The following is a 19,081-nucleotide window of genomic DNA, read 5'->3' as shown; positions in this document are numbered from 1 at the left end:
TCTACATTTCAGTTGTTAGCTCTTCTTTTAAAGCAGTAACTGTTATTAGGCTCAGGTTTCTCAAAATTGTTGGATCATCACGAAGGGAGAGATGATAGCTTTCATGTAGCCCTGTCCCAAGATATTTCATGTCAAAATAACCCAGGCTCTTTCGATCCTGTAAATGGTATTTCGTCAGTGTGATCCCTTCATGCAGCCTCTTATTTAGGAGGGGGAGTGACGTTTCCTCCAGAAATGGGATTCCAGAAAGGACTTTGTATTGCAAAATCCACTGTTGTCCCAAAGACAAAGGCATCAGGTCCTGGGGCTTGTTCCTATGTTTTCAGGCTGCATCTTTTCTACGCAGGTGTGGAAGACCTGCATTTTCTGCCATAATGAGGCCAAATACCTAGCACACAGGCTAAACTGCAGATCTACATTTCTCTGTAAAAAATCTGATTTAACCTGTCATTCTACCTAATCATTGTACACCTGCACCGTCTCTGAACCCTGAAGCTCTGCCATTTTGGCAGTGAGAAGTGAGCACTCCCAGGGCATCTCTTTTCAAAATCATCCAAATCTCTGCATCCCTGGTCTTGCTGTCATCAGCTGCAATTCTCCTGTCTGGCTATAGTGGCTGTTAAACACTCACTGGGATTTTTATATGAGGTTGCACAGCAAAGCACATGCTGGCTGTATGTGCAAAATGAGTGAATCAGCTCCAAATTCGCTAAAATTCATGACAGGCCTCCAGAACTGCTGCTTAAGAAAGCAGCAGCTTTTATTTTTTATTTTTATTTTACCCTCAGAACTGGGCTGCAGCAGCCCTTGAAAGATTGTTAGTATTTCACAGTGTGGAATTGTGCTTTACTGAGTTCTTACACCAATTCTCCATGCTTTATTGAGGGTTTTTTATAATTTTTCCCTGTGGTTTTCCTCAAGAGATGGGAGAGATCTGTAATTCAAAGTGAAGATGACCTAAAAATGTAGGGTGAGACGTAAGTTTCTGTCAATTGCACTGTCTCCTATGCACCTGAGAGACTGCAAGGTAAACAGATGATATGTCATTAGTCTCTGAAAATGCAGGCATGGAAAAATGTCAAGGAGCATCTTCTGCTTAAATGTCAGATCAACAAGTGCAAACAAGTTGCCTTTTTGGTGGATTCTGTGCTATGCGGTATGGACATGGCATCCTCTAATGAACTCCCACTCCTGTGCTTTCTACACAAGGCCTCCCACATAAATGGAGCATTTAAGCATCTTATTTCTCCAGGAATCTAAAGCAATTATGTTTAGAAACCTGGTTCTTGATGAAGCAACTCCTAATTCAAGATAATTCAAATTAAGCTTGAAGTTCCTCTCCAGGGTTTCCTTACTGTATGCCTTTAAAAGAGTCTGCCTAAAATGTGAGAAATTTGAGTCTGGATTGGCCAGAAAGTAGATTTTTTCAAAATCCCTCAAAAAAAATGGACATTTCCAAAAGGAATTCCCTTCATCAGTACAATAATGTTTCCAAAACATGATATCCTCCCTGATACTGTGCTGCCACAGCTATCGTGCTTTCCTCAGGGGCTGGTATTGGGACCAGTGCTGATTAACAACTTCGTTGACAACATGGACAGTGGGACTGGAAAACCCTCAGCAAGTTTGCTGACAACACCAAGCTGTGTGGTGTGGTTGACATGCCGGACAAAAGGGATTGACAGGCTTTAGAGGTGGGCCTGTACAAACTTCATGAAGTTCAACAAGGCCAAGTACATGGTCCTACACCTGTGTCGGGGCAATTCCAAGCACAAATACAGACTAGGCGATGAGTGGATTGAGAGCAGCCCTGAGTAGGACATGGGCATGTTCGTGGGTGGAGAACTCAACACAAGCTGGCAAGGAGCGCTCACAGCCCAGGAAACCAATCACATCCTGGGCTGCAACAAAGAAGTGTGGCCAGCAGGAGGAGGGTGGTGATTCTCCCCCTCTACTCTGCTCTCATGAGACCCCGCCTGGAGCACTGTGTCCAGCTCTGGGGCCCCAAACGAAAGAAGGATATGGACCTGTTGGAACAAGTCCCAAGGAAGGCCACAAAGATTATCAGGGGGCTGGAGCACCTCCCTTATGAGGACAGGCTGATAGAATTGGGTCTGTTAAGCCTGGAGAAGACTCCACTCCAGGAGACCTTATAGCAGCCTTCCAGTACCTAAAGGGGGCCTACAGAAAAGATGGCAAGTCCCAAGGAAGGCCACAAAGATTATCAGGGGGCTGGAGCACCTCCCTTATGAGGACAGGCTGATAGAATTGGGTCTGTTAAGCCTGGAGAAGACTCCACTCCAGGAGACCTTATAGCAGCCTTCCAGTACCTAAAGGGGGCCTACAGAAAAGATGGGGAGAGACTCTTTATCAGGGAGTGTAGTGATGGAAGAAGGGTTAATGGTTTCAAACTGAAGGAGGGTATATTTAGTTTAGGTATTTAGGAAGAACTTCTTCACCATGGCGTTGGTGAGGTACTGGAACAAATTGCCCAGAGACATTGTGGATGCCCCGTCCCTGGAAATGTTCAAGGACAGGTTGGATGGGGCTTTGAGAAACCTGATGTAATGGAAGGTTTCCCTGCCCATGGTGGGGGTCTTGGAACCAGGTGATCTTTAAGGTCCCTTTCAGTCCAAACCATTCTGTGATTCTATGATTTTCCTCACAGGAATTTGTTTGATTAAATGACAGTGCTGCCAGTGGGCACACAGGCAGCGGTGTCTGAGTGCAAGAGACCGTTAGGCTCATTCTAATGTAGGTGGCTAAAACAGGTCAGGTAAATTAAATGCAGAGTGCTCATTCCTCTCCAGGGACTACTCCAGTCTACGCATCTATACCATGAAGTCAGGTATCCAGGTCAGGCAAGATGAATGCCGTCCATGCTATTTCATTTCTCTTCAGTGACTGCTATGCAGAACTGTATTATTGCCCATTTTCAGTCATGATCCAACCACCCTGCTCCTCTTAAAGTTATTTAAGTACAAACAGAAGTAGACTGAAACAAAAGAGAAATAAATGAAAGGGCAACAAAATGTCCTTACAGACGACAACCAAGCACGTAGTGGAAGAGTATGGGAGAAGAAACAGTAATGACTTTCAGCAGAATGACAAAAGCAAGAGGCTTGGGCTAGTTATGTAGATGGCCTCTAGTTTTAGTTGGCAGAATGAGCTAACAACAAGTAATAGGTCAGTTATTTCCATGACTGAGCTCTTTTCCTCACCATTTCACCTCTGAATAGCTTCCGTCTGCGCACACCCAACTGACTGTTTTCTGAAATTCCTGGTGCCCCCTTGGCACAGCATCCTTCAAAGGACTGGGGGCTTCCCCTCATAGCAGGTCACTCCAGGAAAGATACTGGAACAGAGTCTGAGTGCATCTAGAGATACCTATAGTCATTTAATGTCAGGTATGTGTTACATCTGGACGCATGTTTTGTAGATAGACACAGCCAAGCTAGTTACACACCTCCCCGCTCCCACCCCTTTTTATTGCTAAAGATATCAAAGGCACATTCAGGGTGCTATCCATCTGATTTATTTTAAATATCTCCTTAAGGATGAGGTGATTTTTGCTGTAATCTCCATCACCTCTATTGACTTGTTACCTTTTGATTGCAGTAGAGACAGCTTCGGTGTCTATATTTAGTCTCACAAATCCCAGTCATATCATTAGAATATCCCTGGAGCATTTAACTGAATCACAGAGTGGTTATATCCATGTCATTAAAGCTATATTGTGTACCTAGTCCCTAGGAAAATCCTCTGCAGGTCTAGATCTTACACCTCAAATGGAAGCATAAGTACAGATATACCCCATGTAGGCTTAAACCAGCTTAGCTTAGAGAGCAATAACATGCCCAGAGCTCAGGTATGGCTGAAAAATCAGCCAACACACTGCATGAATATATGTTTGAGTGACGTCTACCTTGTCCCATCCTCCTGTGCCCGGTGGCTCTCGCTCAGGTGTGATGACAGAGGAGAGGTGCCTGGAATAACTGAAGACCGTATCCTTTTTAATTGAAGATTACCTCCTACTATTGGGAGAAGATGGCAGTAGATCATGTGAAAACTCTGACTGTTTCCAGTCCAAATGGACAGCCGGTCAAATATTTCCTGTATGATTTTTTTTAGGCTACCCTGACTGCCCCTGTTTTCTCCTTCTCAGGGCCCCTCTCTGAATGCCTCTGCCTTCCTCCATCTGCCAGGCTCACACTTACAATGCCTTCCTGAAAAGCTGCCTCCCACTGGCAACCCCAGCTCCAAAACCATGCACAGTGGGGGTGAGAAGGCTGCAGTTTGCCCTGCCTCGCACCTTGTGCGCCCATTACCACAATGCAGTCCACTGGCTGCTCGCCAGTGGCCGCCACATGCTGGCAGTGCTGGATGTGACATGGGAACCCTGCAGGAGCTCAGCCTGGTGCGATATCCCGTGGAGTTCAAAGCTGCAGCCCAGTGACACCAATCGCTAAGGCAGCCAGGACTCAAGGATGCGCAGATGTAGCCGTGTTAACTCCTGTCCAGAATGCCTAATTCCAGGCTGGCTGCTCCGTTAGAATGCAGACATGGACATAGATGCTGTTAAAAATATCCCCTGTTGTTTAATTTCATATTTTGCTTTCTTGTAATACAGAACCTAGGATCCCTTTGAGCAATTGTGTACATTTTGTTCTGTAAATAGTTTAAAAGCGTATTAAACATTAATCTTACCCCGAGCCCCTTGTGTGCCAGGTTTCTGACTGGAACACAATTTAATGGATGACTCATAGTAGATATATTGTATAATGGTATGACGTTCTGATAGCCAGTGATTTACAGCTACAAGGCTTAGCGCTGTCTTGCTTTGGAAAGTCCTTTTATTGCTTATTTGTGTAACATATGGATACTTGGAATTTAAGAATATTTTCATAGAACAGTGTTCGAATAACCAGAAGAAAAACAACCAAACAAACATGTAGGGCAGATCAGTAATTGAACTTCAAGATACTTCTTTAAAACAGTAAGTTAAGAATGTCTGAGTATATATTGCATTGCCTTCAAACTGAATTTGAATAAATCACGTCTGGCCTCTGTGTCAAGCAGTATAAATTCTCCTCGAGGAGGGTCCTTCACTGCCATGCACTGGGGAGGTTCACAGAGGTGAAGTGGAACCAGGATAATAAGGTCAAATATGATTATTTCCCTTTAAACAGAGAAGTGCACAGCCGTAGTGATGGCCCATATTGCTGACTTGGGTTAAAATCAATAACCTTGATTAGCATATTCATAATTATTTATTTGAAATGTCAGTCAGGAGCATTTCAATGGATAACGAGCATCTGAAAAGAGAGGTTTTGTTATGCACACTGAGGGGCTATCCCACCTTCACTTTCCATAGGGCAGACAAGGACTGGTGTAAAACACAGACCTCCTAACTTGCCAGCCTGAGTCCCTTCACCCGGGAAAGCATCACAGGAACAAGGACACTAGTACAAGGACTTCAATATGCCAAAAACTGAGTCAGTCCTTTTACTCTGAATTACTAGGACCTGCTCAAAAACAATTAGCATCTTATTTCAGATTACATTTTATTAATATTGTAGAAGATAGTATTCTGTGCTTTTATGTGGGCTGAGTGGTTTTACTTGATTTGCCCTAATGGGTAGTAATGGTAATTAATGCTGCATCTTTTTGTCTGTAAGCTGTTAACTGATAACCAAGGAGAGCCTTAACAGAAACAGCAAGTACACGTGATGAGAGGCTGCCTGAGAATGGCATGCCAATTACATGACTGCACAATTGCAGGGTCCTGTGTAGGCAGATGGACTCCTTTGACAGGACTGGAACATTCAGAGTATTTATAATACTCCGATATATCCCACAAAACGTCATAAACATGAGTTCTAGCTCTTGTAAAAGGAGAATGGATTTTATTTCTTCTCTGTCAAATGATTCCAGCATCCTTTTGAAGTGCTTTCATTACACATCACAGCTGAGATGTTCACAACAGTTACATAACTCTTAGCAAGATTTGCGAGAGAGAAGAGTGTGACCAACTGTTTTTCTACTGACTCTTTTTGTCCCTGAGCAGCTAGTCAGAATTTAAGGCCGTTGCAGGTTGCTTTAATGAGGGGGGAAAAAAAATTCCTATGTGCTTCCCTGCACATTTTTAAAGAACATTCTTCAGCTTTTGTGTTCATCAGTGAAGTGAGATCAACTAGCAGGAGGCAACCTCCTTGCTCACAGAACAAGGCTGCATTCGGACAAAAAAGGGTCCATTCTTGGCCATCATCCCAGAGCCACAAAGCAGCTGCTTTCTTAGGTGGTTACCTGGCTTTGGGGGCTCTCCCTTGCCACATAGCCACTGGGCTGTGTAGCTGTAGCACAATGCTCTCTGTCTCCGGGCTCTTGAAAAAAGAAGCATTTGTTTATTCCTTTGTGTGGGAGACAGCCCCAAGAGCCTAAGCAACAGCTACGGGGCTGCATTAGAAAGGAATATCTATTTCCTCACAGCCTGCCCCTCCCATGAATTAAAACCCACTAACTTCAGTCACCTGCACACCCATAGACTGACAGCTCAGGACGTTTTACTCTCCCTCATAACGTGAAGGTTCTGTGATAATCCTTTGAGTTCTGGATTTGACTGTTCTGCATATGGTACAAGACACAACAAGGACAGAGGCCTCAAAGGACTTGTAACAAAATGTATTTATTTGACTTCAGTGAAAGACAGAACACCTAGACATGTTTTTTGTCTCAAAATTAACGAATCAGTTAGTTATCAAGCATGGAAGTGGTGGAAGATTTGCTTCTGTATCATCTTGCAGTTTTATTTTACTTGTTTCTGTAAGAATAAACACTTTATTAAACTTACTAGTTCTGCAAATATCCCAGCTAAGACTAATGTACACCAGGATGTTGGTTACATTTCTCATGATTTATTTGTACCATACATGAATCCGGTTCTGATCCCTAAGAGGTTCTTCTCTTTTACCTAAGAAAACCACTTTTTATTGTACGGAGATATTTCCACGGCATCACGTAGGTACAGATGAAACATGCTGCATTTGTTAGATCATCCAAAGCAAAGACTGATTTTTGCTGTAGTTTCATTAATATGAATTTAACATAATATGTCTCGTTGCATTGTTGTGCTTCAACTCTTTATGCTAAATTTTTCAGATTATTTTTCAAATTAATATGTGGTAGATGTCTAAGTACTAATCACACCTGTCATTCGTGATTTGCCTTACTCACTGCTCTAACTTACTGCATAGAAAGTGATTCGATTCCTCAAAAAGGTCGTGAGCTGTCTGCATGGCCATTACTCTAAAATATAGGTGTATGGTTTAATTTTTAAAGCTACAAGTGATATTTCACATGGAGGGTACAGGAAAGAAAGAAAAATGTCAAGGAAATGAACTGAATGAAGTGTAGGTATGCAGTCCTCAAGCAGTGTGCTTTCTGTGTGTACACCTGTCTGGGCCACAGATAAAGTTACGGCAAAGACTGACTTAGGTCAAATGGAAGGTATGTTCGGTCAAATCTCTGCTCAGAGGGTGGGTGATCAGTGCTAACAGCAGGCAAGGAGAAGCAAGGATATGCCATAGTCATCTCCTTTTCAGTTCAGCAGTATGAAATGGTGAAAGCACGAAGTTAAAACTACAGGTTTGAGAATGTACCATGAATATTGTTGCAGAACTCACTGGCCATGCGCTGCTCCCCTCCAGCTGCCAGGCGGCAGCATGAGACTGTTCCTGGAGCACTGGTGGCTGGATGGCAAGTTGGGGTGATGTTGGCACTGGGGGGAGCACAATCAGTCTGCATGCAACATGCAGGCACCCCAGTGACTCCCGCTGGAGCCATTGGTGAAATGACACCTCAAGTTTTTGGCTTGACCCCCTGACCTCCAAGGAGATCCCCACAGGGGAGCATGGGGCTGGCCCAGCCCAAACCTGGGACGATTTGACACAGAAATCTTGCTGACTTTTAGAGGCTGGGATAGCGGGCTGATGTCAGGGAGGGTGCCACCTGAATGTGTCTGAAGCCTTTGGGAAGGGCCTGTCAGTCGAGGCAGCCCTTGCTGTGATGGATGATTGATAAGGGGAGAAGGGAGAAAGGACAGCCGCTAGCTGGGAGGCTACATTGAGCTCAGGCAAGAAATGTATTGACCCAGACCTGTGAAAAACAGTCCAAGCATGATTTAAGAACCTTAATAAATACACTTGCCAACAGAAAAAGGAGCAAATACTTCCTTTCCTTTTGTCTTTTTTTTGGTTTTGGTTTGGTTTTTTTTTTTTAACCTTTTCAAACATCTACACAACCCTTTCTGGGCATACTTTGTAAGTCCTGTTCAAACATAGTATGGAAACAACATGTGATTGTCTTCTCTGCCCTGTGTGGTAAGCAGAAAAAATTAATCACCGAAAATAAAATCAGTTCTTCAAGTTAATCCTGTCAGAATCCAGTGAATCTGTATTTTCACAAGTACCAAGCTGCGCTGTAAATATTGAAATAGAACTTAATGCACATGTTTGGGCAATTGCTTTGGGAATGTTTTTCAGAAACAGTAGATGGCGCACTGGGTGGCAAACAAGCTTTTCTGGTCCAGAGGTTCAGTCCAAAAGGATGCAGAACATGCAGTCCTCAGCTGCTGAGCCGCCAAATGTCTCTTTAAGGAGTCAAGTAAATCCTAAAGACATGTCTTACAGCCCAGGTAGTCAGCTTGGAAAACATCTACAGAAGTTAAGGGGAAGGAGTATTTTCCTGTGGCCATAGATAGCTGTCACTTTTTCATCACTGCTGTGACCTCAGATTTCTGAGTAGCATATGGTACTTCCCCAGGAGCAGTAGGTCCTTCCTGGCACAGCAGCACTCTCCCACTCCTCCTCATCCTTCTGGGTGCTGGTGGCACAGAAGCCCATGTAAAGGACCTCATTGCACTCTCCAAGGAGGTGGATGGACATGAGATCCTCTCAAAAGAGGAACAACATTGTCCCACATCAGCTGGCTCTCTGGTAGTGGACGTAATATACTTCCCTCCACTCCACCATTTGTCCAACACTTCGCAGTGGAAAGGCACAGTCTGTGGCTTTGTCAAGGTCTGTGTCTGCAACCTCATCTGAACTGCATCCTGAACCTCATCTGAGCCACTTCTCAAGTTCACCAGCTCCATTTAGCTCCACGTGTCACTTTGTTATTTGGACAAAATAAAGTAAAGCTGTCGTCTCGTGAAGAAGTGAAGCCAGTGTCCCTGGTACCTTACCAAAAAAGTCTCTGCTGTCAATGGCACTTGCTGTTCCTGAAAGAGTGAGTTCAGAGCTGGGCGCAGCTTAAAGAATAAGTGACTCTAGCTCAGATGGGAGAGCTGAACAAACCTGAGAAAAGTTTGATCAAAAGTAAAAGAAATCACCTAAACTGGAGCTCTAAATTACTGTCTTCTTCACAGCCTTCCTTGTACATCTGGAACAAGTTGCTTGTTTCAATTCTAAAAACATCAGATTACTGACTGTTGAAGGGGATTTTTTGTTATATGGTACTTTTTGGAGTGCTGTTCCATTCATCTCATTTATAAAAGTTGAAAATCCCTGTCACTGAGAAGTACCGAATGAAGGTGCCCACCCAACGAGGAGTTTTGTTCCACTTCACTTTCTTACAGCCTAGCAGTGACATTTGTCTTTGCCTGCTTAAATGCAAAATGCTGGTCAGGTGTGTGATGTTATCCCATTTGTCTAACAGGTAAGCTGCAAAGTGCTGCAATTCTTTCATCAGTACATGCTGGGCTGCAACTACTTTTGGATGCTCTGTGAAGGCATTTATCTTCACACGTTGATTGTGGTGGCAGTGTTTGCAGAAGAGCAGCGTTTGCGTTGGTATTACCTCTTGGGCTGGGGTATGTATGTTTTAATTGTAGCAAGATGGACAATTCTTTCAAATGTTTGAATTCTTCTAGCATTTATTCACCAGAATTGTTGTATTTATACCACTAGCTCATAGCTCGAGTTCTTGGATTTTAGTTCATTTATTTGGATGGGCTTAGAGACAACAATCAGCAGGAGTCGGTATCTGTTATTTGCTGCATCTTGGGATTTACTGAAAGAAATGCTCAAGATTTGTTAAGCAAAACTTCAGGAGAGGAGTAGTTTTCTATCCACACACATCTCTTATCTGAACAAAAGTTGTCTATTTTTGACACTTTGTATACAAAAATATTAATCTGTGACAGTAGATATAAAAGTCTATTTTTCTGGAATAAAGAATAGGAAAAATCAGTATCTATGACTCCCAAAGTGAAAAAACACAGTACACAGAATGAGGAACCAGAATTTCTCTGGTAGTGAATCCAGTATCAGATATATTCTAGCAGATGTTGTTTTACAGAGGATTCAGTTTTACCTGCACAGGAATAGATAATGGCTCTGCTGTCAGGGCCAACAACAACAGTGATCTCTGCAGCGTGTCAGTAAGCAAATCTCTACGAGAGAAGTTACAAACCCATACACTATGGATGCAAATAGTATTTACTCGCATGCATTTTGCCCAAGGAACTATGACTAAGTCTGGACCTTTGTCTCCAAATATGTAGATCCCTTCCGTTTTCACCAAGGAAACCCTTGCCTTTTAATTAGTAGCAGCATTAGATATTTATCCTTTGGACTGTCTGGTCCGATAAAAGGCCATATAAATACAACCAACATATTACAGCTGAGTGCAGTATTTTTCACATTATAAATACAGTCCACATCAGTGCTGACAGAAAACAATTATCAAGACCTTATTCCCAGTTTGGGAACCATGAATCTCTGGTCTCATTCCAGTTTCTGGTGAGCCAATCCCCATATCTCAAAACCACTGGTGCGGGTAAGCAGCGAATGATGGACCTTTATCCCTTGCCTCATGGCACTTAGGGATGTTCACTTGTATTCATCTCTTGCAATCCCAGTCTGAAGCAGATGGAATTTACTCTATATTTTACATCCTCTTTGGAGATGTTATATTTGTGCAACATTATTTTATTTACAACAGGAAAATAAAAAATAGCCCTACTGCTTAAATAGAGAAAAAATAGAAATTAATTAGATCCAAAAAAAAAAATACCCTGCTCTGAATGTTCTGAAGAACTTTAAAGCTCTGATTTCGACTACTAATTAGGCATCCAATATTAAATCTAAATAGGCAGTAACAGCAAAGTGGGAAGTTGTTCTTCCCCTATTTGGATTTTCATTTAAGAGTCTGGTAATTGATGTCCCTCTTATGGAATGAGACAGTTCTCTCTGAATACCTACATTAGATACCTAGAAAATTAACATGATTTTCTAGTTTATATGGACTGTAGTACAAAATGACAGTTTCCAGGCATGTAAGAACACATCTCTTCTTTTATATATATGTATATATTTGGTGTGTGAGAAGGCAATCATGCACTTTTTTTCCTTATCTTCTCTGAGAAGAGAGGGACCTGTCATGCTCTTGGAATTAAAAGTATGTGGAACATCATCAGCTCTTAAGTGAAGACAACCTTCCTGAAGAACCCTAAATTTAGTCAAGGTTTCTAGACTTTGTCCATCCAAGTAGCTGAGCCCTCTCGGAGCAAGCAACTATGCTATCACAAAGTTTTCGTAGTTCTGAATATATATCAAAGTCTGATAGTGCTCTGCTTTTGAGATGACGGCTCTATGTGAAGAGTAATTTTAAATGTTTCCTTCCAGATAAAGTTTTTTTCATCTTCAGGTCTTGCAGCATAAACCTTCCCAAAATAGTGTCATTCCATATCCAAATATGCAATAGGAAAATGGTCATAAACATTTTTTTCAGGTGACAATAAATTTAGGCAGTGCAATTTAACCCAACTGGAACAGCTAACCTGGAGTAAGAGCTTATGAGCTAGCTGTAGTATTGTTGAGAATGGCACTAGCGTCATGGTAGTGCCATGTCAAGGGACATGGTTTAGGGACCCTGGCAGAGCAGAGTGAATGTTGGACTTGATGATCTTAAAGGTCTCTTCCAACCCAAATTATTCTATGATTCTGTGATTCTATGGTGGGTAACTCAGTGAACTTATCTGATAAGACACTCATCAGAATTTGCAGCACTGCCCAAAAAATAACTAGGGTATTGGCTGTGGTAATAGGATGATGATATGTTGAGAAGGAAAATTTTAATAAAGATGGACACATCTTGATTATGAAGTCTGCAGTCTTTTTAGTGAAACTGGCTTGAAACTTCCACCAAAAAAACCGTAATCATTAGCACCTCCTTACTAAGGTAGAAATCATTACTAGTGAAATCATCTAATTAGGACTGTCTGGCCGCCCCTTAAGTTTGCATAACTCAGTAATTCCACTGATTGCAGAAGCAGTAGTCACACAATCTAATGTCCAGCTATGTTAATCAATGGAGAGGGATACAATTCTCCAAAGGGCAATGCAGAGAACCCAGAGCAGGTTGCCTCCTGAATTACCATTCAAAAGATCAAGGTAAATGTACAACCACAGATGAAGTTGCTTATTGTCCGTTGTTATAATTAATCTCTACACAAGAAGATCTAGATTATTTTATTTGGAAAAATCACTAATGACATTAGTAAAATAGCTTTATAAGAAAAATTAAAATCTGAGCAAATATAAAACATTTCTACAAAAGATCATCATATTGAGATGATTGAATGGAATCTGACATGGACAGATATATTTCAAGGTTGATGCCTTGAAGTGATGCCCTTCTCTGGGGACTGGTGCTGGTGATGTCGTTTTCCATTTGTTATTGTTTCACTGGGTCAGGAGGTCACCCTTATGCAGGGCAAGAAAGCAGTATCAGACATATGCATCCAGCTCCAGTCCTCTCTGGCTGTCTCCTTCAGGCAGCTTCATCAACACAAGAGTGAAAAGGGAATCATTTATTGGGACAGTGCTGAAACAGAGTGCCTTTTCTAAATTCAATTGGAAATACTATTGAGCGTAACTGCCAGTTTGTGCCATAAAGGACCTGGCGTGACCTAAAGGGATATGTCATACCTTTTCCTGCAGCCAAATAAAAAATTTGGCTGCACTAAGACCTTTTCTGTGTCACTCACTCCTCACCATGTGGGACCCCTGGAGTGATATGTGTGCAACAAAGACCCAACAGACCTTGGTGCTCCACTTCTCATAAACTCTCTGCCTTTTGGCCCTTTACAACAGAAGAGCAACCTCTAGCCCCAGAAAAGCCCTTCCAGCCTGCAGCTGGAAATTTGAGCAATAGACAGTCATGAGCTTCTTACCCTGTAACTGACTAATGAAAACTTTGTTGCATTTTTAAGATTTGCTTATGAGTTTGTTGAGCCAAATATTCTAGGCTAATATATTTAACAGAAGAAAAAAGGTCCCTTGGCATCACATGGAATGCTCTACCTTGTGATAGTCCAGGCCAGAGCTTTCAGATGAACAATTTTTGTTATTACAGAAAAGCCACTTAAAAATTGCAGTTCAGTCTGTCTATCAGCAAAACTGGTCCAGACTTGCTCCATTTCCAGATCAAAAGGTTTTTCTCAAACTGTCAATCCCATAAGATTGCCCTGAAATTGGAAGCTCCTTTCTTTCTGTTCTGAGCTTTTTGTTGTTCTTCCATGCGTCATTACCCAAAACAGGCATTCTGCAGCCAGAGGTCAAGTAATCGTTTTCTAACAATACACAAAGGAGAAGCCAATCCCACAGCTGCATTGTCCTCCCAAGGTAAACTGCAGTAAGAACTTTTTTGGCAATAAAGTAGCTGTTGCTCAAAGATACCTGGAAACATCAGAGTGCCCTACTTTTTTGACCTTTTTCTCACTCCAGCATTGACTCCCCTGTGCTGTGACATAAGCCTTCCCCAGAATTTGGCTAAGGATTCTCTGTCTCTTCTAAAAGTGCTTTTGAAATCACTAAGACCCAAAGAAACAAGGAACCATGTTCTTTCTCTGTGACGGTATCAGCAGGACATTTTCTCACATTTTCACTTTTGATTCGTGAATAGCCAAAGCTCAGAAGAAACGTCCATAGTTTATGGGGAACAGGCAGCAGTACTACCAAAGATGTCTGTGCACAGGACTGACAAGGCAGTAGATCATCTCCTCACTGGCCAGCTCTCTGTATGTGTAAGGTTGTGCAGACTGGGGTCACTATTACAGTTCAGACTCCCCAGCTCCAGGTTTGTAGCCTATTGGAGAGGGGCACAACATACAAGCAAGCTGAAGGAAGATGGGCCGGAGTGGACCAGATTGTCGGGTTGGAAATAAGAGTTTGAGGCTTCCAGTTAATTAAGCATGGCGTGTTCCCAAGCCTTTGGCCAGGTACAGATTTGCTCCTGTCAGCTCCCTGTCAGAGCAACTGAGGCTTCACAGTTAAGTCAGATGTAGATTTATGTTATCCACAGTCCCACTCCCTGGTGAGATAAAGCTGCATGGGGTGGGCTTGGCTGCACAGAGCCTGGGAACCTGCAGCAGGTATCACAAATCCCTCCTGGCTCCAAACATTTTCTCTTGCCATAGGCTCCAAAAGAGCAACTCCTCACTTTGTTGTTTATTGCTTCATCATCTGGCATGTGGGTTAATGTGCCTCCCTCTTACTCAACAGTGATTTGCATGATTCTAACAAGTGTCCCTGGTTTTCCCAAGGGAATACTCTGTTGGGAACCAAATGATCCCTGCATCCTTCCCACGCTGCCTGCTCACACCCTTTCTCACATGAGCTGCAGCAGCATGGAGGAACCTGGCAGCAGCTTTGCAATACCCCAGGAGAGCCTGGCCTGTGGGCTTTGCTTCTCCTTTTTGACCTCCCTTGAATGTTATTCCCTTTTGCATCTCACCATCAAGATAATGCTAGGGCCCTGGGTGTGATGGGATTGCAATTCTTTCCTGAAAGCTATGATTTCACATACATGTGTTTTGTGGACAAGAGACTTAACTAGTATGTGTGACAAATGAAATTCTATCTAAAAAAAATACCAAGACTAATCTACCGCTTCAATCATTTCAGGGTTCCCTTTATTGCCAGCATCTATCCATGCTGTTGCAAGAGCCAGATACTTCAATGACAAGTGAGTAGCATGCCTGTTTTTGAAGAAACCCAGCATTATTTAACTGTGTAACACATTTTATCTGAGTTAATAATAAATTTTAATGGTGTATTTCCCCTCCAGCTGCTGGATGAGTGTCGAAACACACTTGCTCTATATTGTTCATGGACCTGTAATGGCAGCTTTATTGGTAAGAATACTGTTTGCTATCCACAGTTCTATCTTTTATAGAAATGCTGCTAATCTGTACAGAATAGAAGTTTCTGTACTTTATTTTGATCAAAACTCAGAAATAGCTAGTTTTTCTCTACTCAGTATTACAAGGGCAGATTCGCAATACTTTTCAAAAACAAGTGCCATAAAGGGACCTCCCAGTAAAGAATCAGATGTTGAGGAAAACAGAATTGCTAACTGCTTTTGAAAATCAGAACGGTCACTCTCTCCCAGCATAACTTATTTATGACAAATGTCCTGCATTTATGTGACATCCATGGAGTATTTAGCTATGCCTTAACTGGGGTGTGCCCAGTGCACACTGGTTGCTCGGCACGAGTTGTACTGGTCACTGAACTGGTATGGTCTAAAGGCTAATCTAGTCCAGGGAAGGAACTGGACTGGGCTGTCTCAATAGGAGAACAAGATTCAAAGTGCATCTCAGCAATGTGTATACGTATAGCATCTCATATGGCAGTGGTGCTGTTTGACATGGTAGCCCTGATCTTCCTGAAAGGCACAGAAAGGAGTTTAGTCGAACTAAGCCCCAAGCTCACCTCAGTGTGTCACCTAAGATGCACTTTCAGCTTTTGAGCCGCCTCTTGCTTGGCAAACACCTCGGAAATTGGTCAGGTGGTGCATACTGGGAACACCTTTGCATAAAGAAACAACTTTCTGTCTAATAGCTGGAAAACCTACAAATCTTCCTACCATTTCTTAAGAAACAGTTTTGCACATCAACAGTGTGAAGAAGCCCATTCCTTCCTGCCATATAGACAGTCTGCCATGGAATCACATCTATTGTGAATTTGCTGGTTCAATCTTGGTTGCTTCTGCTGTTGTAATACCGACTAACTTCTAGGAGAGTACATTTAACCTTTGTTTTTATCACCATGCTCTAAGCCGGTACATCTTAGACACAAGTCTAAGGAAAGACTGGGGGGGTTTGTGTAAAAAGAGCAATCTTTAACTGTTTTCAAAATAAAGCCTTATAATTTCTAGCTTGTGCTGATGCCATTTCCAGTCCATTTTCCTTGTGAAGATGTCAGTGTCTACAGAATGTCATGCATGGTTTGCTACAAAAATCCCACTGTGACAGGCTGTCTCAGAAGTGCTGAGAATTTTTACTTTTGTAAAGTCTTTTTTCCACATTTCACAGTTACTTTTAGAAATTCTAAATGCGAAGGTTAGGCAGAGTGATTGAAGTCAGAGTAGATGGAGAATAAGGTTTAAATCTGATGCTGAATGGAACCTCAGAAGTCACTTATTATTCCTTTTTTCTACTAGAGCACAAATGGAAAACAACAGAAAGGTCTCTTAGTAGTTAAGAAGTGATGAAATGCTATAACAAAGCTTGCTGTTTCATGTTTTATTGTGAAGATTCATCTGAAGTTTCTCATTATTTATAGAATTTGGGCTATTAAAATATCTATGTAAGTTACGCAACTTATTTTAAAAATCATCTGAAAAAAAAGTCTATTGAGGTTCTGAAGCACAGGTCCCGCCCTGTTCCTCTGCAGGCGCTCAGTACATCCCACAAGGAGTACTCTGTGAAGTCAGGGCCAAGAGCAGGTTTCCATATGCTGAACACTCACAGCTGAAGTCAGATTTCCAGAAATGACTGAGGAGATGAGATGCTGAGCTACTTGCCATCACCAACCATAAGGCCAGGGCCAAAAGTTTTGAAGCATCTGGTGTTTCTGCCCTGAGCCAGCAAGCGCTAACTTTTACCTGTGAGTAGTGTACTGTGGGGTCTATGCAGTCTGGTGGAGGCAAGGGTTAGCCTAGGTTTTTCTCAAGAGCAGCCTTGCCCCCCTTCTCATACACAAGCCTGAAGTATTGGCCCATGTAAGCTGGAGCACATTCCTCAGAGAAGTTGGGTGTCCCCATAGGTTCCGTATGCCCAGGGACAAGCTGGGTTTTGTCTCACCTGGGTACAGAGATCTTCAGTGCAGCCCAAAGCAAAATACCTAGGTGACCTTCAGACTCAGAGGGAGACATGGTTACTCCTAGGGGAATATTCATTCATCCCATTTAGACTTTAGACATAAAAATGAGATTAATTGTTCCCTGGAAATCCTAAATTTGCCCACATCAGTGTCAAAACAGCCAGTGCTTCCTATGACTGATCCCTGCCTGCCTGAAATATCCATGCAGGCTTCCTAAGGTAAGCAAGTTGAGCAGCTTGACATCTCTTCTCTGAAGACATTCAAGGTACTTTCCAAGTCCTGACTCCTAAGCAGCTGCCCATTATGAGCCATGATAAAGCTAGAAAGTTAAATTTTACTGCCATTTATGTGCTCTGTGTTTTTATTTTGAATATCTGTTTACTTTGAATGCTTTCACCTAAAATGGCTTTGCTTCTGCAGGTCAATTTTTTCTTTTTGCTTAACATCGTCCGTGTTTTGGTGACAAAGCTAAGAGATACCCACCGTGCTGAGTCCAACATGTATATGAAAGCTGTCAGAGCCACTTTAATCCTGGTGCCCTTGCTAGGAATTCAGTTTGTTATTATTCCCTGGAGACCAGAAAACCGACTTGCTGGAGAAATATATGATTACATCATGCATATATTAATGCATTACCAGGTATGTTATATAATGGCAACTTCAGCTTAGGTGAGGTGTTTGCTGTTAATTTAGCCAAAGATGCTGTCGCTTGTTGTTTTACCCTGAAACTGAGCATGACCGTGGTTTTAATGTTCTTTTCCAATCACCTTCACATTATTGGATTATATGTCTTTGCAAGAGCAGCACTGCTGCATATAGAATAAAAATAAGATAGAGGAAACAATGAAAAACACAGCAAAAATTATCAGATGGCACTATTTCTAAATTAAGGGGAGAAAACTGAGTTCACAGAGGGCTTTTACACTTCAGCACGATTTCTGTTGAAGCGCTCAAGTTGACCAAAACTCATGCCGTGAGGTTAGTGTTAAAATCAGCTGTATGCAAGCTGTTCTACAGAGGGAACGCCATCACAGAGAATCAAAGACTGTGGTAATCAAACTTCATATAGGAGTTAAAATTCCATTATTAGGCAGTTTAAATTAAAGTGTAAGACTGACATTCTGATTTCATAAATGCTTTGAAAATACAGCATCATTCAGATAGTCTGGTTTGTTTTCTTTTAAAAACAAGGCAAAACAAACCTAAATTACTTTAAATGCTTGGTTATCTGGTTTACTAACTGTAATACATTCAGTCCCATATTGACTAGGAAAGGCAGATTGTGGATAGGGAACCGCTGAGCATCTTTTGAGAGGTCCCAGGCTGCAGAGAGATTCAGGGTGCTGAGCTCCTGTCAGAGGGCCTGCTATCAGCAACCCTTATCCCAGCTTCTGATCTCTGACAGCGGTCCATAGCAGAGGCCTCACAAAAAAAGAATGAGTAGAAAAATGCAATAACCTCATGATACATCAGTTAGCCCCACATGTAAATCCATATGGGGCACAGTGGGCGCTGTCGCTGTGCCAGAGAAGACTTAGCCATGGAGGACTGCTTGGTGCAGTGGAGAAATACTCCCAAACCAACAGCAATAAGCAAGCCTTTAAAGTTACTTCTCAATTCCTTGCTGACTGTGTCCCTAAATGCTCAAGTCTGTCTCCCATGAAAAGTTAAAATGCTATTTAGCACAAGGGCTTTGTTTTTTACTGGCAAAGAGTTTTTTTTCTATTAAATGGCGAATGATCAGTTTCATTTCTCTGCAAGTTAAGATTACTTCTGTGTCACACAGCAGCTTCTAAGCAGCACCCTCTGGACTGCAGCACTGGCCCTGCCAGGCTGAAGGATCCAGCTGATAGGGGCCTTATTTCTGTAAAGAGTATTTTGTATCTTCTAGACATGGGTTTGGGCCACATATA

General features: G+C 42.3%; 1 protein-coding gene across 1 annotated transcript in view; it reads left to right on the top strand.

Moving 5' to 3' along the window:
• CALCR (calcitonin receptor) overlaps window positions 1-19,081 on the top strand; it is a gene marked incomplete at its 5' end in the record, with an annotated part of 67,202 nt that overhangs the window by 36,599 nt on the left and 11,522 nt on the right. The window contains 4 exons of the mRNA XM_010143723.1: window positions 9,715-9,868; window positions 14,967-15,027; window positions 15,130-15,196; window positions 17,589-17,807. Of these exons, the coding sequence (XP_010142025.1) occupies window positions 9,715-9,868; window positions 14,967-15,027; window positions 15,130-15,196; window positions 17,589-17,807 (501 nt within the window). The remainder of the gene's footprint in view (window positions 1-9,714; window positions 9,869-14,966; window positions 15,028-15,129; window positions 15,197-17,588; window positions 17,808-19,081) is intronic.

The sequence above is a fragment of the Buceros rhinoceros genome, unplaced genomic scaffold, assembly GCF_000710305.1.
Source record: "Buceros rhinoceros silvestris isolate BGI_N320 unplaced genomic scaffold, ASM71030v1 scaffold17119, whole genome shotgun sequence".
Classification (NCBI taxonomy): domain Eukaryota; kingdom Metazoa; phylum Chordata; class Aves; order Bucerotiformes; family Bucerotidae; genus Buceros; species Buceros rhinoceros.
Note: the sequence above shows the minus strand (reverse complement) of the source record. Positions and strands in the feature narration are given on the sequence as shown.